Source organism: Thamnophis sirtalis, unplaced genomic scaffold, assembly GCF_051295495.1.
Source record: "Thamnophis sirtalis isolate CommonGarterSnake01/CBP01778 unplaced genomic scaffold, rThaSir2_p1.2 scaffold_2, whole genome shotgun sequence".
NCBI classification, from domain to species: Eukaryota; Metazoa; Chordata; class Lepidosauria; order Squamata; family Natricidae; genus Thamnophis; species Thamnophis sirtalis.
In genome coordinates this window covers 70,165,565-70,189,175 of record NW_028261382.1, presented here as the reverse complement: position 1 = coordinate 70,189,175, position 23,611 = coordinate 70,165,565, and the positions used below count along the sequence as shown (strand labels likewise).

The 23,611-nt window shown below is 43.4% G+C and overlaps 2 protein-coding genes across 4 annotated transcripts; both read right to left on the bottom strand.

Annotated features, from left to right (window-relative positions):
• Nucleotides 1-2,247: 2,247 nt before the first annotated feature.
• MXD1 (MAX dimerization protein 1) lies at nt 2,248-10,866 on the bottom strand. 2 transcript variants are annotated; one of them, XM_014056372.2, is made up of 6 exons: nt 10,701-10,866; nt 10,330-10,432; nt 7,030-7,059; nt 3,519-3,633; nt 2,988-3,147; nt 2,248-2,799 (listed from the first exon to the last, which is right to left on the bottom strand). In XM_014056372.2, the coding sequence occupies exons 1-6, from the start codon at nt 10,777-10,779 to the stop codon at nt 2,603-2,605; spliced, it is 684 nt and encodes a 227-aa protein (XP_013911847.2). In that variant the 5' UTR covers nt 10,780-10,866; the 3' UTR covers nt 2,248-2,602. The 2 variants fall into 2 exon arrangements, with proteins under 2 accessions (XP_013911847.2, XP_087562102.1); XM_087705976.1 differs by having other exon boundaries at nt 2,248-2,796.
• Nucleotides 10,867-13,132: 2,266 nt separating this feature from the next.
• Nucleotides 13,133-22,011, bottom strand: SNRNP27 (small nuclear ribonucleoprotein U4/U6.U5 subunit 27). 2 transcript variants are annotated; one of them, XM_014056371.2, is made up of 6 exons: nt 21,905-22,011; nt 20,933-21,053; nt 19,578-19,681; nt 18,487-18,566; nt 17,007-17,071; nt 13,133-13,438 (listed from the first exon to the last, which is right to left on the bottom strand). In XM_014056371.2, exons 1-6 carry the CDS (start codon nt 21,939-21,941, stop codon nt 13,384-13,386), a joined length of 462 nt encoding a protein of 153 aa, XP_013911846.1. In that variant the 5' UTR covers nt 21,942-22,011; the 3' UTR covers nt 13,133-13,383. The 2 variants fall into 2 exon arrangements, with proteins under 2 accessions (XP_013911846.1, XP_087562103.1); XM_087705977.1 differs by lacking the exon at nt 13,133-13,438 and adding an exon at nt 14,864-15,781.
• Between the last annotated feature and the right edge of the window lie 1,600 nt (nt 22,012-23,611).

The following is a 23,611-nucleotide window of genomic DNA, read 5'->3' as shown; positions in this document are numbered from 1 at the left end:
GAATGCTTGGGCAAGGTTCAGACATTACGGAGCCTGCTTGCAATGGGGCAACTGTCTCAGGGAGGGACCGACCAAAGGCCCCCAGATGCATGGAGCAGCCAAGACCAGTCCTCACCAAGACACTGGGAGGGGCCCTAAAGGCCTCTAGGAGGATTCATCTATTCATTTAGATGTTTTTGAAACATCACAGATTGCTTTAGTCTAGCTTCTGAAATTAGTGCATCCTTTATGGAGTTATAATTATTTTCTGTACCACCCACATTTTGAAAGGAGCACATCCAGAAAGTGCAAAGCTCAATTACTGGCTCTCAAGAAGGACAACAAAACAAAACTCCAAAGTACTTTACTAAAGAACAGAATGTTTGCACCCTCCAAAATCTATTTTCTCAAGTGCACTATGGATATATCCGCAGCTTCCATTTATTCAGAGGGGGAGTCCTCCTGGCCAGGAGGAGTCTGAAGTAAACTGTGCCCAGTAATTCACAAAAGGCACAACAACAACAACATCAATAAAAAACCCACAGTAAGTGTTGTTACTTATAAAGAAAAACATACTAATTTTACCCTATCAAGTGCCTTCCAAATCAAAGGCTACTTTGAACTTTAAGATGACAACATGGAATTGAATGTGAGGGGCAATTTTATGCTACTCCTTAACAAAGAGAGAAACTCAAAGGCCTCTAGCAAGAAACCTATCCAAATCAAGGGGGTGCAAACTGCAGACTGGGAGCTCAGTCTCTGAAGGGTTTTCAGCAGGGACTCCTAGATGCCAGTCAGCTGCTAGGGTGATGCAGGAAAGTCTCCAGCAAGGAAGAGACCACGGAGAATTCCAGCTCTTCTTCCTACTATCTTGTCTTGACTCAAGACCGTGCCAAGAAATTGATATGGAGATCTTTAGCCATTCACTAGCCCCACTTCCCATCTCAAAAACTGACTTTCTTAAAGCAAATCTATTTTCATAGTATTTGCTTGGGTATCTGCTAGTGGATATAAGCAAACCTGGGATATGTAGTAAAGCACACTTGCCACATAGCCCTTTGAGAGTAAAGTGGCAGGAAGTTGCTTGACTGTCGCTCTGACAGTCTGTAAGTGCTGGGCAAGAACTAGCTGCATACAAAGAATCTTTGTTAAAAGTCACTGGCAGCCAATAAAGTGGGCAGTTCAAAGCAAAAAGAAGGGGAAAAAGAAGGTTCATTAGACTTTGACATACAAAGTTTCCTAATCATCTATAAAAGCACAAAATCATAAGAATAGTACATTAGGTTGATATAAAAATGAATAAATACTATTTATAGACCACATTATGTACATTTGCATGTGTTCTACTTAGCTTAAATGAGAAACGCTGCAGATGTCAGGAGTGCGAAAAGGGGGCCGAGAAGTCGTCCAACATCCAAACCAAAACCACACACGGCACATTGGGATTCTTCTCCCAAAGAATTCCACCTGGTAAAAGAAGTGCTAGAATGCCAAGAGGGCAACCGTGGAATAATTACTCTGAGGCCATCTCCTCAGTCATTAATTGAAAGCTAGCGCAGCTAACTTTGTCACTCAGTTATTGCTGAATTTTTAAGGAAACAGGTCGGACTGGTTGGTACCAAGTATGCAAACGAGGCATCCTACTTCATTTGTGCTAAAGGGGTTGAGATCAGCTTTGTTCATCTCTCTGAGGTAGAAATAATTGTCCCAGAGACAAAAAGCAAAAACACTCGGCAGCCCAAAGAGCTGCTAGCAATAAAAAGAACGTGCAGCTGTCAATGCAAAGATGATATAATCAAGATTGCACAAGTGTCGTATTTGGTCATCTGACGTGAAACTATGGAGATCCTATAGGGCCAGGCAGCTCAAAGAGAAAACCATCCCCAACTCCCATTCAGAGCCTCCGGGACAATTCCACCAGGCCGGCTCTTATTCTGCCAAACTTAGTTCAGCCTTTTAGTTACCCTTCTCAATCCTATTCCCAACCTCTGGGTTGGCTACTTTATTACTATAATGACTTGGAACATTTCAGAATTTTTTTTTTTAACAGTGACTGGAAAGATTCACTGCACAATTCCCTAACAAGCTTATGTTCTTTCAAGCCTGTCGTTTTCAACTTCTGCCTGCCGCTGTGATGCCATGAAGGTCAAAAAAAGGAGGGTCTCTTTTACAATGGCTGCCCCTGGAGGTTCGTCTGGCTTTGGTTTCCAAACAGCACCTATCCCCTTCAGCCCTGCTGCCTCTGGGTGAAGATCTTCACCCAGAACATTAAGCAGAACATTAAGCAGCTGCAGCCCAGGCCCAACACACCCAGTGGCTGTTCCTGCAACACTATTGCAGGGGCTAAGAATCCCGCCTGGAATGTTCGGTCCCCCAGAGATGAAGGTACGGAGAGGAAAGAGAGGCTAGCAGATGCCACCAGAGGCGTGCGCCAGGGAGGAACTTGTAACCCACAACACTATGCACTGTTTTCAGACTTAGGCAAAGCAGGTTTTGGTAACGTTAATGGTGCAAGAAGTTTACGTGCAAGAGAATTGTGGAGCGGTCCAACAACATACTACCTAGCGAAATCCAAGAAGGAAAGAGCAGTGGATGGGGCGAGGGAGGGGGCGCTACCGGCTCCTTATAGACTAAGGCAGGCCTTCAGGTGGTTCTGCGGCTTTATTCTCTTAATGCCGGCACTCGAATAGCCCTCGTCGCTGCAGGCGCTCTGCAAGCTGCCTCTCTCGTCGGAATCGCTGGGGGGGCTGCTGCTGCTGCTGCTCCAATCCAGGTCCCCGACGAGATAGTCTGTGCTCTCCACGTCCACCTCCATTTCTTCTGCAAGAGAAAACAGCCAGTCAGACAGCCCAGGGGCCTCTGGGAAGGAAGCAGAGGGGCGGCTGAGAAACCTTAAATATAAGCAAGGGAGCAAACAAACTCATATTGAATTGCTTCAATATGAAGCAATTCATATTGGAACCTGAGAGCGTGCACACGCACACGGCTGCTGATTAGCGCCTCCTCACCTCTGTCCGAATCTGACCGTTCGGAAGAAACTGTCGAGCCTATACTGTCCATTCGTATGCGCTCAATGCCCAGTTTCTCCAGCTGCCTTTTCAGATGCCGCTGTTCTCGCTGCAACTGATCTATTTGGTGTATTGCTTTCCTGTCGTAATCTTCAAGTTTCTGGGGAAGAAAAGAGGCAACGATGGGTCCCTGAAGGTGGAAGAGGCAACGATGGGTCCCTGAAGGTGAAAGGTGGGTCCCTGAAGGTGGAACGTTCCGTGCTGCTTTCTTTCATCAGAGGATGGAACCGGTTTGAGGGCAGCTAACTAGTTTTAGCCGTTATCCCTGCCTCTCTTTCCATTTTACCCACTGTTGTTTTCACATCTGTTTTGAAGTACACTGTAAGGTGTAATCTTTTGCATCAGCTTGTCATGATTACTTAAAAATGTACTCCAAGGCTTAAAGTCATGTGCAATATTAATTTTAACAGAAAAGTCAAACAAAACATTTTATTTTCCTTCTCCATTATAAGCAAGATAGCTTTAACTCACCTTTATGTGCAATTTAGCTTTTGTTAGTAAACTCAGTGTAGTATGTCTACTGGATTCTGGCCCAAGAGGCACCAGCCCTTTCAGCTTCTCCAGACACAATCGCAGATGAGCGCGCCTGTTAATCAAAATGATGAATGTTAATATTGTCAGAAAGATAATGTCTTAATACATTATCTACGATGGACAATAGCAATAGCAATAGCAGTAGACTTATATACCGCTTCATAGGCCTTTCAGGCCTCTCTAAGCGGTTTACAGAGAGTCAGCATATTGCCCCCAACAATCTGGGTCCTCATTTTACCCACCTCGGAAGGATGGAAGGCTGAGTCAACCCTGAGCCGGTGAGATTTGAACCGCTGACCTGCTGATCTAGCAGTAGCCTGCAGTGCTGCATTTAACCACTGCGCCACCTTGGCTCTGGACAAAATCCAGTTACAGATGTAGTTATTTCATCCCATTCCAAGTTTTGAACAAGGACAATAAATTCAGGCATATAAACTGTTCAGATGTACTCTGACATAAGTAAAGCCACAAATTCAATCTTAAGACTTTCCATACATCAAGGGACCGTAACCAATGTTCTACTGTAACTACAGACCAGGACATAAATTCACATTTTAATTAATGTCCCTAAACCTCAGGTCTATCTCATCCAATCATGCAGGGGATAACCAGTGCATGCATTTGAATTAGAGCAAGTAAAGACTAAAGATATACATTTGCATAGAGATTGTTGCATGTAGCAGAGAAGCTCACTTGAAATTATCTGTTTAATACCCAGAATACTATCTGTTAAATAAAGCCAAAGTTTAGTTTGCAATTAAAGGTGGAAATATTTCTTTTAAAAAAAATCCTGTACATTTTTGATGGAGGTAACCTAATATAAACTATCCACATGTTGCTGTCCACCTCACTGTATGTTACTGCAGAAGGATATATAGTTTTACAAATGCATTTAAACATTTTCTCAAATTGTTATTTTAAATCTATTTTAGTAAAATTATTGTGTGTTTGCAATGAAAACAAAATTGGCCAATCAGGAAAAACGCTATTCCCTCAGCAATTCCAACGAGCCACTGCTACTTTCCAACATGTCAAGTGAGACTCTCCCTCTGTGTCTTTGATTATCTGATATTTTCTTAACTAAAGATGCAAAAGATTGACCATGTGGTCTCTTTATGGGAGCCGTAAGTCCCTCCTTTGAATGGCTGCTTTCTTTACTTGAAATAAATAATATCCACATCTTAATGCAAATGTTGCTACTAAATTGAAAAGGGAAAAGGCCTTGTGGTAATCAATGCAAAGAGTTAACTCAGACTGTGGGGAGACTTAAAGGGAAAATGGTCCCTCATGAAATATAACCTGGTGCAGAAGAGGACTGGATGTTTCTGGGTGCGATCACCCTTATGAGGGAGGGGGGTTTTTCACAGTTAGTATTAAAAGCGAGAAGACGGGTGTGTGTGGTGAAGAAGGTATGCTACACAGCTACTTCTTTAGTTTGGAGAAGAGAGGGGTAGGAAAATGAGAAAGAAGAGCATTGCAGATAGTCCTCGATTTACAATCAGGATGCAAAAAGGGACTTATAACCGGTTTTTGCACTTACAACGGTTGCGTTGCAGCATCTCTGCAATTGTGGGATCAGAATCTGGAAGCTGAGCAACTGGCATGTATTTATTATGATGGTTGCAATGTCCCTGGGTGACGCAATTACTCCTTGAAACCTTCTGGCAAACAAACAGGAAGCCAGATCCGCTTAAAACCATGTTACTAACTTAACAAGCACATTCATTGACTTAACTATGGCAAGAAAGGTTGTAAAATGGGGCAAATCTCACTTAGCAGTGGAGAGTTTGGGCTCAATTGTGGCCATAGGTTGGGTATTTTATATGTTTTTAAAGGCATTTAATATATTCAAGAAAAAAACGCCAGCACAATATACTACTAACAAAGGTATCTTGCTGCCTGATTGACATCTACAAAAGCTTATGTTACACATTGTATTCACTGAGAAGGGAGGAGGAGGAGGAGAGGAAAATAAGATCCTATGTAGCATCTATGAAGGGAAGCCACAGGGAAAGAGATGGGACCATAAAGATCATACAGGTGGAACCACCAGACGGAGCTGCTTTCAAGATGCACAGGGGAGCCAGGTTGCAATTAGGAGCAGGCACAGTCTGCAACCAGATACAAAGTTGCCCATTTATCAAATTGCTGCTACTATCAGATGCAGCAGAATGACACTTAGTAGCTGAAATATTTGTCACTGATAACCTGTTTTCATTTATTCAGCAATACTGAATTAGGTAAAATGAGAACCCAGATTGTTGGGATGCAATGTGCTGACTCTGTAAACCGCTGAAAGAGGGCTGGTAAAGCACTTTATAAATCTAAGTGCTATGCTATTGCTAACACAAGCTCTGCTTCAGAATCTCGGTTCTCTAAGATTAAATGTGACGATGCTTAAACATTGAACCACTTTTAACATTTGGAAAGTTGAAGTTAAAAGTGGTTCAATGTTTAAGCATGCTTTCTAGAAATTTATTTATTTATTAAACTTATATGCCGTCCATCTTCCCTAGAGATTGACTCTAAACAGCTTGCAATCAATAAAAGCACAATATGAATGAAAACAATAAATAGCAACATTAAAATTGGTTAAAAATCGACAAAGATGGGAAGGAAGGGAACAAGCTGCACACAGGGAAGAGGTGGGGGTCTTGTCTTTCTCCACTGTGGACTTTTCTTTACCATCTCATTCCATTTACCGTAGTATTATTCAAATCAGCTTTGCCTCTGTTCTTCTAGGCAAGCTAACTAGTAGTAGTTTATCCAAGCTGTTATAATGGCCTAAGCCACTTCATAATTCCACCTAAGTATTTATTTATAAAATTTGTATGCTGTTCATCTCACTATAGAGACACTGGGTTCTATAACATCAAGACGCAGCAATTTTAAATTCTAAATATTAAAAGACAAGAGGGAAGCGTAAATTTTTTCATGTCAAGTTATTTTACTTAAACACTAACAGCCATACAAGGTTTCAAACCTAAATAGCCCATCATTGTTTTGAATGTCACTTTCTTTGAGTAACAAGAATAGTCAAACAACAAACTCTTTCCTATAGTAATACGTCAACTGGAAGCACATACTGAAATTCTCAAAATGTCACTTTAGCATCGAATACTATTCATGAGATCAAGGCTAGCATTAATTGCTACTAGCTCCTTCTCTTCTCTTAATACTGTCAGAATAGTGAAAACTGAAAGAGTTTGGTTCCATTATTTCGATTTCCAGTTACAGAACACGCAGCATAAATGGCCCCTTTAAAAAGAAGTAACAATCAATATTCCAAAGGATTATGGCACCAGACATAAACATTTGTCAATTCTACTTAATGGAGATCATCAGCCAGAAAAACTAGATTTGCACTGTTGTAATTTGCTTCAACACGGTATGCTATAATTTCAGGATGCTTCTAGAATTTAAATATAAACTGTTTCTGAACACTTACCTATTCTTCTCCATTTCATTATGTGTTGATCTTAAAGACAAAAAAAGCATCAATTAGTTAGCAACTATGGAATAAACATGCATTGATAAAAATTAAATATACACAACAATTTCTACTAAATTGTCATTGCTAATATTTATTTATAACTTGACTTTTGATCAGGAGCTGATGATGGCCCTTTTCTCTCCCTCATCTCCCTAAAAGAATCACTAGATAAGGAAGATGGGCTGAGGGAGAGAGACCCACTGATCCACTGAAAGAGAGGATCACACTGGGGCTAGTCCCATTTCTTAAGATTATATCACAGTGGTCTTATTGCTCCTGCAAAATCTTATAACTGTGAAGGATCACATTGGGTACTCCAGCTATATTACCACTAACACCACCCCATTTAATTGCAATCCCATATTACTTGATTTAGTACTTGTACAAAAAGGATAAACGTAGCAAGAGTTGTAGTTTCTGAATTTACAATATTTCAAATAACAAATTAAGTGCACTTTTCTTGCTATCTTAAATTGTCAGTCGGACTGAACCAATCTATAGCCTCCCAATATTAATTGAAAATCCATCTCATGAACATTTAAACCATTTTTCCTTAAATAACTTTTGCTAATTACTATTATGAATAAAGATATGCTACTAACATATCACTGAAGCATACTGCAGAAATTACCTCACTATACTAAATGCCTCTGAAGATTTTATCTGTGCTGCTGCTGAATGGTGACTGGGTAATTATGTAGAAAAACATTTTTTCAAGGCCAGCTGAAGAACTCCCTGAATTTCCTAAAGTCTCTGAGGAATAGAAGCAACCTGTTCTCCATAATGCTAGGTCATTGGCTGTGCTGGTTGGTTGGAATTTTGAAAAAAATCCAAATAGTTTATCAAAGGATTCCAGGACTAGGACATATTAGTCCCGGCCCATACATCTTCACACATAAAATAGAGGGATGCACTTCTTTGAAAAACTGTGTCTGAAACATGTTTCAAGTAAGAGTGAGATAAGGGGAAAGAGAAACAGAAGACAGAGGGTTAACCCTGAAATTTCATTTTTCACTTCTGGGGCCATTCTCAAATGACAGAAAACATTATGTATTCATCTTGAAGCCACTAACCACTGACATCAAGGATGACTAAAGATAAGTTACTTTGCCATTCTTTAGCTATGTTACAAAACAGAGGCAGCCTGAATGAAGCTTATCCTCAGTATTTCAAATGGTACTAAAATACCAAAACTAGCTTTAACTGTTAGTTTGTGATCTCTAAAAGACAACAAACCCTCAACCAAACCTAAATGTGCTTCTTAGTTTACTGAACTGATTTGAAGTAATTAAACTTTAGCCTTTTGCTCTGCTTAAAAAAATTCCAGAGATTTGCAGTTGCCTCAAAACATTAACTCTAAGCCAATAAGCATCAAGAGCTGTGGTGGCGCAGTGGTTAGAAGGCAATATTGCAGGCTAATTCTGCTGACTGCCAGCAGTTCAAATCTCATCAGCTCAAAGTTAACTCAGCCATCCAAGGTCAGTAAAACGAGAGCCCAGATTGTTGGGGGCAATATGCTGACTCTGTAAACAGCTTAGAGGGTGGTAAAGATCTGTGAATCAGTATATAAGTCTATGTGCTATTGCTAACATCTAGGGAGAATGTTGCATAAGGCTTTTAAACAGGACAGGGGACTGATTAGCATGGAGTCATTAGTACCAAAAAAGGTTTTGTTACTTTGTATTGTAATGATTAACTGTAGTATTATGTACCTCACCCAGAATCCATGTACTGAATATCATGCCTGGGCCAGCCACTTAGTAGATGGAAGGGAACAGTTAAATAATTTAATTCTGTGTTGTCTCTAGTAAGTGTCCATATTTCTGCAGTTGATACATGGCAGCCCTATTTAGAGTACTTTGAGGACTTAAAACAAAAAGTACAGGATACAAATGTATCTTGCAAGCTATGAACATGAGTTATAGGAATTCTCAGTCTTTTTATTAGAAGCCTTGTCTCTCATGGGTGGTACCACAAAAACTGATGTCATCCTTGATCATTATTTGTTAATGGATTTTATTAATAAGGAAAAAGCCATCTCAGGAATGACTGAAAGTGGAAGTTAAAATCTTTTCTAGCAAGATCACAGTTTCTCAGTTGCTTCCTTCCTGCTTAGCAGATGGCTGACTAGTTGGAGAACAGACAAGTAGGAATAACTCTGAAGGCAAATAAGGTCACTGAACTACATCATCCTAGCACTAAATTAGATGGCAACATTGGTTTACATGACACTAAATTAGGCCATGTATTGGTCGAGTGCTTTGGAGTTTAGCATCTCACACAAACTCTGTCCTTTGTACTAATGGGTGTATCACAGTGAGGCTCTAATATACTTCAATTTGTTTGAGCATGGCATGTTACATTAGAACAATTGGGTTTTGTTACCCTGAATTTAATGTGTTGTTAAAATTCACTCAAGTAGTACGAGGCACAGGATAGAAGATACCAAAGATGTACTACAATCCCAAGCATTTCCCCCCCAAAAGTAAATCTTCCTTTTTTCAATGTCTTAATAAATTCAGAATTGACTAGAAAGGAGGGTCCAAGTACTTTGTAAAACTAGACTTCCGAGAAGCTAAATATTAAACAATGTGTGTAATGATGTTTTATTTCCAACAAACACCTGTGGCCTCACGACCGTCCATTCAAGACTTTTCTGGAATGTCTCTCAAGAAGCCCCACAGGGGACCCCCGCCTCAGCCTACTCAAAGCACCGCAGGGAGGAGGAGGAGGAGGAAGTCAGGCTCTGCGGGGATCCACTTTTCTCAGCCCATCCGCCCATCCCTGGCGAAGAGGCAGCCGAGAGGAAAGGGAAAGAGAAAGAGGCCTCGGCCCTCCCATCGCCCGCACAGAGGCTGGCCTTCAGTTGAAGCTTTCATAGCGGCTCTGATCTCGGGGACTCCCCGGAGTAGAGAGAGGAAGAAGGAGCCCGGCTACAACCAGCAGAGCGCGGCTTCCAGGCCTCTTGAAGGCAGGCAGGCAGGCAGGGAAGACAGCTGGGCCAGGCCCAGGGAGGAGGAAGCTTCGGAAACGCTGCCGGGGAAACGGCGGGGACTCGTCCACGTAGCCACCCCCAGTCAGAGCCCAGTCACAGCCAGCCTGGAGCGGGGCTTAGAGGCCGATTATCGCCCCGCCTCGGGCCCCTAGCCAGCCGGGCGACTCTGGGCCGGCCTTTCTCCCTCTGCCCCGGGGGTTGGGGGGGTAGGTTCACCTCACGGGAACGCAGCAACCCGACCGGCCCTCCGCCTCCCTTACCTGCTGCCGCCGCCGCCGCCTTTCTTGGGCCTGCTCCTCCTCTTCAGGGCCTCCCTCTCCTTGGCGCTGTAGGGCAGCATGGAAGCGTAGCCGTGCTCGGCTTCTGCGGGGGGGAAAACGGCACTTAGGCAGGCCCGCCCGCCCCTCGCCTCGCCTTTGTCTCGGGGCCTCGCGTGCGGCAGAGCTGCCGTTGCGCCCGGGCCCAGCCAGCCAGCCAGCAAAGGGGCCGATCGGGGCCGTCGGGGTGCCCGGGCGAGGGGAGCAGCGGTGTGACCTCCCCCCGTGTCCCCGTGGGGAGAAGGGCCACTCGAAGGTCTCCCTGCCGGAGGCGCTTTGTTGCCGGGGGGCGGGGGGGCTCCGGGTCGGCCTACCTCGCTCGCGGCGCTCCAGGAACTCGGCCGCCTCCAGCAGCATCTGGATGTTCTCACACACCTGCGCGGCGGCCGCCATTTTGCCGGGCTGCCCGGCTCGTCCTTTCGCTTCCCCGCAAGGCCGCCACCGCTGCCCGACCGCCGGTCTGTGTTTACCCCACCTCAGCCTGACAGACTCGGCGCAGCCAAGCCCGCCCCTTGCGACCGCAGCCCAACCCGCTACCCGCCCAGCGCGGCCGTGATTGGCCGGCAGGCGCTGCTTCCGCTCCTCCGTCCCTCTGATTGGCCCTTCGTGGAACAGAAAACACCAACCAGCTCCGCCCCCTCATTGGGTCCAGGAATTGGCTCGGGAGCTGGGAGGCCCTTCGCCACGATAGTCGTAGTGGTTGATTGGGCGAGCCCCAGGATGACGTTTCCTTCGACGGTTCCGTCGCTAGTCTGCTATGTTTGAAAGGGAGGCCTCATTGGTCAGCCTCGGCGGAGCGACATTCTGTGGCGGCTCTCATAGGTCCGCACGGTTCCCGTAACTCCATTCGGCTTCGCATTGGCCAACTCCCCCGGGCGCACCGCCCTGTTTATTGTGTTGGTTTCTGTGCTCGGCCCCGCCCCCGGCCACGCGTTTGTTCTATGGTCCCGCCCAACCAGAAGGCAGTCAACATCGAGCCAGAGGGGAGCATGCGCATTGCTCACCTCTTCCACCTGCAGGGCGGATGGCCTGCAAAGCCCGGGTGCCTCTTGCAGTTGGTTCCCGGGCCTCGAGGCAACAAGAGAGCCCCCGGTGCGATCCAGTTGCAGGACTTCAACTCCCACAATCCCCAAGTCACACATATTAAAACGCAGGAATTCTGGCAGTTTTAATCCACACACCTTAAATTTGTCAACCCTTGTCCTAAAACAGCCCAGAAGCGCCATTCTCATCCCAGGGAAGCCTTTTCAGCAGAATATCTCTACCCTGCCTGCTTGGTAGGAAAGTAGGCCCGCTGGAGGTGCACAGGCCACACTGTGTGCAAGCCTGAAAGAAGGGTGCCTGGATGGGCCTGGGCCTGGGGGGGCTCCCCTCCCCCCAAAAGGAGGGAACCAATCTGCGATTGAGGCCACCACTGCTAAAAGCAGAATGTAAAACCCCAAAACAATATATTGAGAAAGTGCATCATATTTACATCGATGTATCATTCATATATTATAAATATATAACTCCATGGGTGTTAAGATAATTACACAACTGGAAGTTCCAGTTTATCGGTTCCCAGGTTTTCTCAAGGTGGTTTCACTGCAAGCTCATCTCATTTTAAAATGTGATTCTCACCTCTCTGCTTTATTTTTAGGACACAACACAAGGTAAGAACAAAACTAAAAGGTTTTAATTTAAACAAAAGGATCTGTACAAAATACCCTTTAGTAATATTTCACATTCCAGTAACCGAAACAGCACCCTGAACGTCTTATGTAGCAACTGTCTGTTCATAACCCTTACATCTGTTGGCTTCTAGGTTTGTCTGAACTTAATTTTGGGTGGAATAAATCCCATTACCATTCTAGGTCAAAGGAAGCTAAGCATTTTATTTTAATCTGGATTATACCTCTGCTGAATTAATTAGTGAAGCAAACATACTATTCAATAACAGCACAACAAAGAAACCCCATCCTGTTCGATACTCCCTACTGAGTATGCTTGCAACTGCAGCATCAAGGATAAATTTTGATTATGCCTTTGAAGAAAAAAATACATCCATATTCTCTTGTCAACAACACACCCAGATCCCTCACCATGACACAAGCACTGGGAAGTTCTTCTGCATAGCTTCTGTCTGGATTGAAATATAGTGGTATGCACTACACCCGGAGTCCATAACCTGCAAATCAGCTGGTGTAAGCTACTTTGCCCCATGTGGTGCACCAAGGACTACATTGTGTGTCTAGCAGGTGTGGATTTCCCTGATATTGTATACCATAAGCTAAATAGTGGTTTGCAAATCACCCCAGCCCATTCCCACCCCAGTTATAAACCTTTTAGGGTAACAGCAGTGCTGCTGGATTTTGATAATTGTTCTTAAATTCTGCACTGAGCACACAGGTGATGTAATTATGCAAATCAAATATCCCAAACAATGCCAGTGAATCTGGAAGAATTCAAGGGTATAATGCAAGCAAACAAGGGAACCATTTTGCTGGTTTAAGTGCCCCCTGCTGGACAGAGAGCAGGGATCTAAAATACATTATGTGGCTGAAGCAGCAAAGGAATAAGGGAATTAAATCCCATTGTGCTAAGAACCAATTGTCTTCTGGGTACAGTTTAAAAAGGAATTCAGCAATGGAAAAATTAAGTTATGTAAACAACGTATTTCAGGAACCAAGCATTACCAATCAATTTTTGATTCTGTCTTTTGGAAAAGTTGGTCTACTCTAGTTCAATTTTACTCAAGGAGACAAGATGTTTCTTTTTAATTTAATTGACAATATTTAAAAGAGGAAACCTATAAACGTGGAATAACAACATCAGAAAAACCACTCTGTGCAAAAGATACATTTGAGAGGGGGGGAAATACCATTTCAACCTAGGAAATGTAACTTCAAAGAATTATTCACAAAGACCCTAACTCTTTTTGGGTGAGAAGATAGAACCTCTTAGCCAGACAGATGAGACTTCGGTGGAGTTTTTTTATCGGTAACAGCTGCAGACACATCAGGCAATAAAGTCCAGGGGCCTATTGAATCCACCTTTTCTGTTCATGTACTGCCTGCAACAAGGGAAATAAATGTGAGCAAAATTTTCCACAATCTCTCTCCCATATTTCTAAAATCTCAATAGGCACTGCTAATATATTACCATAGTAAAGCATGCATTTTTAAATGTCTATGTCAATATACCCAGATAGAAATAAAATAGGTATATTAAGCCTGATATACTTACTTATTGTACTTAAAAAAAAACCCTAAACCACAAAAAGCTAGCTATCTGTCTGTCTATCTCTCTCATATACACACTAAGCAAAATCTGAAACAGCACCACAGTGTATGGGACAAGTATACCGGTAGGTTTGGGTAAATATTAAATTGGAGGAAACATAAAAATAGATCAAGGAGACAACTCCACTTCCAAGTAACCAGGTAAAGACTCCAAGATGGCTAGTGGCCGTATTAACTATTCACCCATCGGATGGAAAACCGAGAACAGGGAAGCATGAATGGAAGAAATTCTGGTGGGTCTTCTGCATGCTCCCAGTCATCACAATACAGAAGTATCTGTGGGATGGAAGGCTTTCTCATCAAAAGGACAAAAAACAGCATTGTGCTACTGTAACACGAACTCTGTCCCTTTTGTACATGTGTATGCAGGGTCTGATAAAAAAAAAGTAAGAAGTCTCCTCAAACCTCGGCTTATTTTTTACATATATCTTATATAGAAGTAAAGCTTCAAACACATTGTCATGGCAACTCTCTTGACTTTTTGACCATACCCTGCGGACACCCAGGTGTGATGTTATGATGCACTTACAGAAGAGGCACAGCTCACACCACAGTGCGGCTGTCCTTCTGTTTGTGGATGCTTCTGCCAGAAGTGCAAGCCACAGATCTAATGTACCAAATAAAAGGGAGCCATGGATTGAGGCAGGTCAACAAAAGGCTGGCTAAAGGAGCTTGGAGGATTTTCTGTGCTTAAGAGCCAAAACATCTTGATTATCCTGAGATATTAGAGACTTTGACCAAGTAGGACACAGACTGTCCAGACACAGGAAGACATATAAATGATTCCATAAAAATGGTGCCAGGCTTTGAACTATCATGCCAGCGATGGACAATCCTGAATAGGACTTGCAGCTCACACGGCGTCTGCCAGGACACTCTGTATAGCATGGCATAGAATCCTTCCCTCAGTGTGACTTTGGGGGCCCTCGTCAAACTGTAGCTCACATCGTGACGGGGCTGTAAGCTGAGGGCAGATATCAGTCCAGGATCTGATTTTCTTTATATAAATGATGCTGCGCTTCAATGGTTAGATGGCCTTGACACTGATTTTTTGAACATAGGACTTTTTAATATTTACATTTTATGGCCTTTTACTAATCTAGGTGAAATGTTTGTGTGTGTGTGTATATACAGTACTGTGCAAAAGTTGTAAGCAGGCGTGAAAAAATGCTGTAAACAAAGAATGCTTTCAGACATATAAATAATGATCGTTTATTTGTGTCAATTTTCAAAATGCAAAGTGAGCGAACAAAAGAAAAATCTAAATCAAATCAGTATTTGGTGTGACCACCCTTTGCTGTCAAAACAGCATCTATTCTCATAGGTACACTTGCACAAAGTCAGGGATTTTGCAGGATTAGCCAGGTGTATGATCAACTAATTATACCAAACAGGTGCTAATGATCACCAATGTCACACGGTTGAAACCCAGTCATGAACTGAAACAGAAACAGCTATGTAGGAGGCTTAAAACTGGGTGAGGAACAGCCAAACTCTGCTACCAAGATGAGGTTGTGAAAGACATGTCATGGCAAGATTGAGCACAGCAACAAGACACAAGGTAGTTATACTGCATCAACAAGGTCTCTCCCAGACAAAGATTTCAAAGCAGACTGGGGTTTCAAGATGTGCTGTTCAAGCTCTTTTGAAGAAGCACAAAGAAACGGGCAACTTTGAGGATTGTAGCCGCAGTGGTCGGCCAAGGAAACTTAGTGCAGCAGATGAAAGACACATCAAGCTTATTACCCTTCAAAATTGGAAGATGTCCAGCAGTGCCATCAGCTCAGAACTGGCAGAAACCAGTGGGACCCAGGTACACCCATCTACTGGAGAAGTCTGGCTAGAAGTGGTCTTCATGGAAGAGTTGCAGTCAAAAAGCCATACCTCCGACGTGGGAACAAGGCCAAGTGACTAAAATATGCACGAAAACATAGGAACTGAGGTGCAGAAAAATGGCAGCAGGTGCTCTGGACTGAGGAGTCAAAATTTGAAATATTTGGCTGTAGCAGAAGGCAGTTTGTTCATCGAAGGGCTGGAGAGCAGTACAATAATGAGTGTCTTGCAGGCAACAGTGAAGCATGGTGGAGGTTCCTTGAACGTTTGGGGCTGCATTTCTGCAAATGGAGTTGGAGATTTGGTCAGAATTAATGGTGTTCTCAATGCTGAGAAATACAGGCAGATACTTGTCCATCATGCAGTGCCATCAGGGAGGTGTATAATTGGCCCCAAATTTATTCTGCAGCAGGACAACGACCCCAAGCATACAGCCAAAGTCATTAAGAACTATCTTCAGCGTAAAGAAGAACAAGAAGTACTGGAAGTGATGGCATGGCCCCCACAGAGCCCTAATCTCAACATCATCGAGTGTGTTTGGGATTACATGAAGAGACAGAAGGATGTGAGAAAGCCTACATCCACAGAAGATCTGTGGTTAGTTCTCCAAGATGTTTGGAACAACCTACCAGCCGAGTTCCTTCAAAAACTGTGTGCAAGTGTACCTAGAAGAATTGCTGCTGTTTTGAAGGCAATTTGATTTGATTTAAATTTTTCTTTTGTTCACTCACTTTGCATTTTGAAAATTGACAAAAATAAGCAATCATTATTTATATTTCTGAAGGTTTACAGCATTTTTTCACGCCTGCCTACAACTTTTGCACAGTACTCTGTGTGTGTGTGTAGGTATTTGTTTTTGTAGATTTTCACGGGTGTAGGTATGCTGCTCTTGTTGTATTCGGGTCTATTCCCGTGCAAAATCTTACATGGGAAAAGACCCAAATACAACAAGACCAGCACACACACACACACACACAGCTAGTCCATACATGATATGCCACAGGCTGAATAAACTTTGATTTGGGGAAAGGAATTTTCCCGTCTTATCTTGACAAAGGGGTTTGGGCCTGCTTTACAGATTAATTTTCATTATGGAATATTTTTTCCAGAATCTAGGGAAGATGGGTTAAATCAACTAAGCAGATACATTTATTGGACTCTAATTCAGGTACTGGAGGCAGCACACCAAGTGTTTCTTCCCACAATAACAGTCCTGTAAGGCAAGTTTGTGTGGAATGCAATGACCGTCTCAAGCCCTCTAGGGAGCCTCAGTAACTGAGCAAAGACAAGATTCTGGGTCTCCAACACCTTAACGATTGCCCCATGCTAAGTAAGCGAATAAGGAATTCTCTCTCATAAAGCCAGGTATTTTTTGCTTCTAAAAAGTTAGGAAGGAACCCAAAGCAAGTTTTGCAAAGGTTGTGTTGATCAAGTGATGCTGAGCACAGAAGGTCCCGGCAGCTCCTACGCTCAAGGGCCAATCTCTTCAAGGGAATAAATGCCAACCTGTATTTCCGTTTCTGGGACACGTTGACAGCATAAGCGTTTACAGACCCATCCACTTTCTTGCCCTGCAAAACAAAGGAAAAAAGCCATCACTTTCAAACAACTGAAAGGATGGCAATGGTCCTCTCACCAATTTCCTCCTCCACTGCCAGTCCAACATGTTTCATTCTGCATTATTCCCAGACTCAGCAGAAAGTTTGCCGACTACCCAGAAATCGCAGAAATCCCATCTGCTATGTATTTACTGCTTGTGCCAACACAAGTGCAGCTACCTTGGGAGCCCTTTGGCGTGGTTCACCTGGCACACTTCACTTTACAGCCAGCAAATGTGTCCACTCCACTTGGCTCATGTGCCCCTGTGGCAGGGATGCTCCCTCTGCTCGAGTCATGGGTTCGTCTTTCTTGCTCTTTCAATCGCTCAAGGTCTTTGGAAAAGTCAGCTGCTAAGGACTTCCCAAGAACAGTGGGAGTTAGCCCTCATCTTGGGAGGTTTACTAAAGAAATGGCTTTCTCAAAATAATTTAACCGGATGGTCTCATACATTTTCAGAAGAAGTAACGGCTGGAAGGTTATCAAAGAGAGTTGCAACTTAGAACTAAGGAGGAATAATCAGTGGAATGCTTTGTCTCCCGAGATTTTTTGTGCTCCTTCACGGGAGGTTTTCAAAGAGATTAGATAACCATTTGTTTGGAATAGTGTAATGTCTCCTGCTTTGAACTGGGTTTGGCCCTTCAGGGTCCCTTCCAGCCCTGTTCTATTTAAATGGAAAGACACACATTAATCATAGGAGGCTCATTTTACTTCATGCCTAAGGGAAAACCGTAAGCTGCACAAAAGAAGCCATTCTCTACATTAGTTAGGTCTAGATTAAAGAAGATCTCTGTTAAGGAACTTCAGGTTCTATCCATAGGGAAAATGCATATATGGTAAGAAGAGTTTCTTTTCCTTTGTTGTGTTTCTTGGTCCTCCTGTCTTTACATTTTGCACATTAATTTCAGGGTGTGTGGTACTGCCTTTAACTACATGGGAGTGTACTCCCCAGACCTTTTGGCTTGTGATGTCTGAACAGAACAGAACAGAGTTGGAAAGGACCTTGGAGTTCTTCTAATCCAACCCCCTGCTCAGGCAGGAAATCCTATACCATTTCAGACAAGTGGAAGTCCAGTCTCTTCTTAAAGACTTCCAGTGTTGGAGCATTCACAACTTCTGGAGGCAAGTTGTTCTAACTGTCAGGAAATTTCTCCTTAGTTCTAGGTTGCTTCTCTCCCTGACTAACTTTCATCTGTTGCTGCTTCTTCTGCCCTTAGGTGCCCTCTCTCATAGCAGAGTTTCTCAAAAGTTGGATTCAGCACTCACCAGTTTTGTAACTTTTCTTTACAATGCAGACATCCTTCCACATTCTGCTTGCAGCTTGCCACCTTAACAGCAGATGTAGCTTACATACACGTTTTAACGTTTAAGGGGAAAAAAATCTGCTTGCCTTTGTGGTGTCAAATGAGCCAAATCCCATCATTTTCATCATTTCAATTTCTTCTTCTGTTTTGCCTTCCAGGTCTTCTTCTGCGTAAGAAAACAAGGCATGACAGGGAGATAAAATATCTCATTCCCAACCTGAGCATTATTTAATATCAAGTGTAACAAATGATCCTGGAGCATTAACACAACAGCAAATTCCTTGACTCAGAAATCAGGGAAACCAAAGCGTTTCCTGTATTGTAACTGGGCATGAAATAGATCTAAGCTCCAAGTATACGTACAGCTGGAAGGCCACCAGCTCACCGTGGCCTTCTCCATGAAAGGGATCTACGAGCAGTTGGGCCTGAACCTCACAATCGATGGGAAGTCTTATTTTAAAAAAACCACACCCTCATCTTATTCAAGGATGGGGAAGAAGGCCTCATTTGAAAGGTGCTGCCCATTTCCTGGGTCTTTCAACACCACTGTGGGAAAGGTCTAGAAAAACATTTGTTGGCCTCATCCCAAGCACATTTTCCTTTTCCTCAAGAAACTGATCCCCAGATAGAGACCTCATAAACTTAAAAGTCATTGCATTAAGTCCAATGTGTTTTATTGCTATTTTGTTTCTCATTTTATTAATTTGTATTTTTTCTGTTGCAATTTTTTTACCCTATATAGAGAAGTCCTGCAATTTTGAACAGAATATTGTCAGAAGTGCTCAAAAAATAGACCAAACCACAACTGTAATCAGGGAGGACTATGCATTGGAAACAGGCACCATTTTATTAGAAATGATCAATAATGATGTGGAAAGCTTTTAAGGTTTAAATACAGGACATTAAGAGAGTGGGCATCAAAATTTCATTTTTTTATGTGTGCCAGTGTATTCACAGAAGAAAGTGACAACAAAGCTTATCTTTATCTTATCTTGTCTTATCGTAAAAGTTAGCTCTCAATAAAGTGGTGGGGAGGCTTTGTCCTCTCCAAGACCAGGAAATGACCAAACAGTCCAGTGCTGATTGTTCAAAGGCTTCCCATTAAACGTTGTCCAATGCACAAAGCAAAGAGTGGAAACCAGAACCTCACAGCAAGGTGTGCCACCTGGGTTGCTACCTGTGATTTGATGCTCTTTGTCTTTGCTGTCCTTCTTCTCATCCTCTCGCCTTTCTTTCTGCCGGGAAGGAGAAGCAGAATTGGATCTATGCCGCCGAGGAGATCTAGAATGTCAAACCAGCGCAGGTTTCACTTTAACAGCAAAAAAAATTATGTATTTGTATTATGAGACAAAATGAAGGGGGTTTTGTATTATTTTCAAATAACTAGAACAGGAGCATTAAAGCAGAAACAAAGGATGCATCCTAGAAGCATAACTGCATCCTCAGACAATCATCACTGTTTTGTTTTCCTTTAATCTACATTAAAGTGGCAGGAAAAAGAACAGAGCTAGATCAGTCTGCCTACCACAGGAATGGAGTCCTTTTTGGGGAGTGTTATGTACAATCATTCCAGTATTGACAGCGTAGCCTAATAGCTAAAGCAAAATACATAAAATTTGAATTGATAACACAGAGCTATACATTTGTTGTGTTCTTCAGCTTTATATGAAATTATATTTCTAACACTAGGCAAATGTAGTATATTTATGTATAAAATGATATGAAAAAATAACTAGCGAGAATATAACATCCTTGTAGAGCTGTATGTTATTAATATTAAAATGATCGTCTAGATGTAAATTATCTAATTCTTTTGTTTTGGTTATCAGGCATAAATTATTTATTTGGATACAATTATAAATATCAGTTAGCTATGCCTGCAGGATTAACAAAAACCCTTATAATCAACAGTCCAATAAATTTGTAGCCATGACACTGAGCAATAACTTCAATTTGATTATAGTTTAAAGAATGAACAGATATTAGAAAAACATTTTTCTTTTTGAAATAACTAATTTGTGAAAGAATTTGAGTGGGACTCCACAATTCCTAAAGTCTCTTTAGTGTTTATTTAGAAAACAGTTTTGATGTTTCCAAATTTATATTAGATGAAGGAAATAATTCTGCTCCATTAGAATAGAATAGAATAGTGTGATTGGCCACACAATGGCCAACTGTGATTGGCCACACAATGGTCAAGTGTGATTGGCCACACAAGGAATTTGTCTTTGGTGTCTATGCTCTCAAGTGTACATAAAAAGACAAGATACATTCATCAAGAATCATAAGGTACAGCACTTAATGATAGTCACAGCGTACAAATAAGCAATCAGGAAACAATATCAGTATAAATTGTAAGGATACAAGCAACAAAGTTACAGTTCTGCAGTCATTAGTGGGAGGAGATGCGTGATAATTTCCCACAACAATGGCAGTTGGCAGGTCTATTCTTATTTAAACTGACTACTCTTTATGGAATAGGTTACTGTTAGGGGAAGAGTTAGTTGATACCACATATTGTTACTTTCTCACCTAGATCTTCGTCTGTGTGGAGAACGAGAACGACTTCTCCTTCTGTCTCTCTCTCGAGATCTTGATCGCTCCCGTCTCCTCCTCTCTCTTTCACGTGAGGTGGATCTGGAACGCCGGCGTTCTTTTTTTACAAAGTAAAACAACAGAGGCAGTAAGTTCCCTCGATCGAAGAGGAATATGTGTCCTAAACTAATACATCACACCTGAAATATTGTCACAACTTCAGCAAATTTGGTCCTCCAGACACAGATGCTTTACAGACTGCTCCAATGTTAAATAATACTTTGAGGGATCCTCAGTGTTTTCTTGCAGACATTTCAACAATATTGTTTTTTTAATTGCATTCTATGCTTTTATTCAACTCTTCTTCCATGAAACTTACAATATCATATAGAGTTAATTCCAATTTCTCCTGGCTTACAATAAGCAAGATACTCAAATGAAAAACACAAAAAGTATTTTGCCATCAATTATCACGTATCATTTAAACCACCATTCTACATCCTGCCATGTTTCCTTAAAAATGAAGGATTATAGAACTGGAGGATACTGGAGAAAAGATATTGCCCTCCAGGGATTAGTCTAAAAAGGAAAGCAGCGCAGAACGCCTTCTCTTTCTTCAAGACATTTCAACCAGGCTTAAACATTTAATCTTCAATCAAGGGTGAGGAAAGGGGAAGGGAAGGAAAAGGCCACGTACCCCCCCACCCCCTCCCTGCAATCGGAAGCCCCGAGAGGCCGGCCGTTCCTCCTCTCTCTTCCCGGGGGGCCTTCCGAGGGGGCTCTGCGCTACGACACAAGGCAGCCGCCGCCCGCTAAAGGCGCTCCGAGCTCCACGGCTAGAGGAAAAGGGGGAAAGGCTTCCGAGGGGCTGCCTGCCTTAAGCAGAACGGCCTGGGCGGAGGGAAGGTGGCCGGGAAGTCAAAGACCTCGAGGGCAGCCGGAGCAATCGGGACCCGCCACCCCGCTCACCCCTCCGCGGAGGCGACCGGGAGCGGCTGCGGCCCATCGCGCGGGACTCCTTCCCGACGCCCGGCCGAGTCGAAAGGCGCTTCCGGCGTTTGCTCCCCGGAACTTCCGGTGAGACAACGGCCCGCGCACCCCTGCCTTGCACCTCCGGGCAGAAACGGTTTCCGCGCCAGAAGTTCCGCTGAAGAAATCGGGCGGCGCCGGCTGGGGAGGCATCGCGCGTGGCTTTGGGCTGGTCTGGGTGGGCCTGAGGTCCCCGGAGGGCGCCGTTTTTGGATGGCTGATACTCCATCCTCCTTAGGATTACATCCCGAGTTTTAAACGTATAACTACAGTGGCCACGTGTCCTTTATTATCAAGGCAGTCCTTTATTTCAGAAAATCTATTAGAATGTGCGGTTTTTGTGACGTTTATCTTAGTTTTGATATTTAATTTTCATTTGAAAATAAAAGTTTATAACAGATGCACTTTTTTATTCTTTTGAAACTCGTTCAGTTTGCCTCATTTTTCAGGTTTGTTTTTAATCTTTCCCAATAAAATATGGTCTCTGTATTATAAAGCAATGAAGATGGCTAATATTCTTGCCTCCTCTTTCCCCCCCCCCCCACCCTATGAGGTGGATTTGGCTGAGAGACAAGCAGGCGCCCTAAGTCCTGCGGCAACTCTCGTCCTTAAAGAGGCCTAGAACACTACCAGCTCCTGGTTTCAGCTGACACCTAGTTTGTTTTACAGAACTGCTGCTCCCTTTCTGCTTGCTCCCATTAAAGGATCAAAGGTAAGGTGACCAGATTTTCAGATTGGTAAAGAGGGACACCATTGACCGGGGAGGGGGGGGGAGGAGGAAGCTAGGCCGCGGCGATTAGTGCCAGCCCGCGGCCTCGCTAGGGACGTCTGGTCACCTTAATTATACATATCCTCTCTCTCTATCCATCCATCGGTCTGTCTATCTGCCTGCCTATCTATCTAGTTATGGTATCTCTCTGTCTCTCTCCTTCTGTCTGTCTATCTGCCTGCCTATCTGTCTATCTAGTTATGGTATCTCTCTTTCTCTCTCTCTCTCTCTCTCCCTCCCTCATCTCATTATCATCTATCTCAGTGTTTCTCCACCTTGAAGACTTGAAAGTGTGTGGACTTCAACTCCCAGAATTCTGGGAGTTGAAGTCCACACCCTTTCAAGTCTCCAAGGTGGAGAAACACTGATCTATCTAATTAATATAATTATTTCTCCCTCTCTTTCACTCTCTCTCTCTCCCACGCACAGACGCAAATGCATAGGGCAGCCCACCTCACACAGGTAACGCCGGGCGGCTTACAACATTATGATGCACACCCAAAGCGAATAGAGTCAGGTGCCTGTGATCCCAACCCTCCTTTCCCAAGGGGCGAGGTCCGTGGAACACTGCAAAACTCTTCTTGGTGGCATCACTCTATGGGGCTTTCACTTTCGCTTGCCCCCCCCCCCCCAACCTTTCCAAAGCCAAGCTTCATCCGATTCTAACCAATCCCAGCGCCTCTCGCATCTCTCCTTTGCAAGCATCACCCTGTGCAGAGGGCTGGGATGGGAGCTGGAGTCCGATGCCACTGGCGATCTGGGGCTGCTGTAAGCAGGTGCGGGGCTTCGGGGGAGGGGGGATGCACAAAGCCCCCTTCCCTAATGCTTCCGGCTCTTCTAAAGAAGAGGATGGGGGGGGGCTTGTGCAGAAAGGAATC

Coding starts and splice junctions, on each gene's coding strand:
- SNRNP27 (XM_087705977.1), bottom strand. CDS start 21,941: ATGGGCCGCAGCCGCTCCCGGTCGCCTCCGCGGAGGG. Junction 21,054..21,904: donor CCGGTCGCCTCCGCGGAGGG/GTGAGCGGGGTG, acceptor TTGTAAAAAAAG/AACGCCGGCGTTCCAGATCC. Junction 19,682..20,932: donor CCACACAGACGAAGATCTAG/GTGAGAAAGTAA, acceptor TTGACATTCTAG/ATCTCCTCGGCGGCATAGAT.
- MXD1 (XM_014056372.2), bottom strand. CDS start 10,779: ATGGCGGCCGCCGCGCAGGTGTGTGAGAACATCCAGATGCTGCTGGAG. Junction 3,634..7,029: donor AATGAAATGGAGAAGAATAG/GTAAGTGTTCAG, acceptor TTTGATTAACAG/GCGCGCTCATCTGCGATTGT. Junction 2,800..2,987: donor ACGGTCAGATTCGGACAGAG/GTGAGGAGGCGC, acceptor TTTCTCTTGCAG/AAGAAATGGAGGTGGACGTG.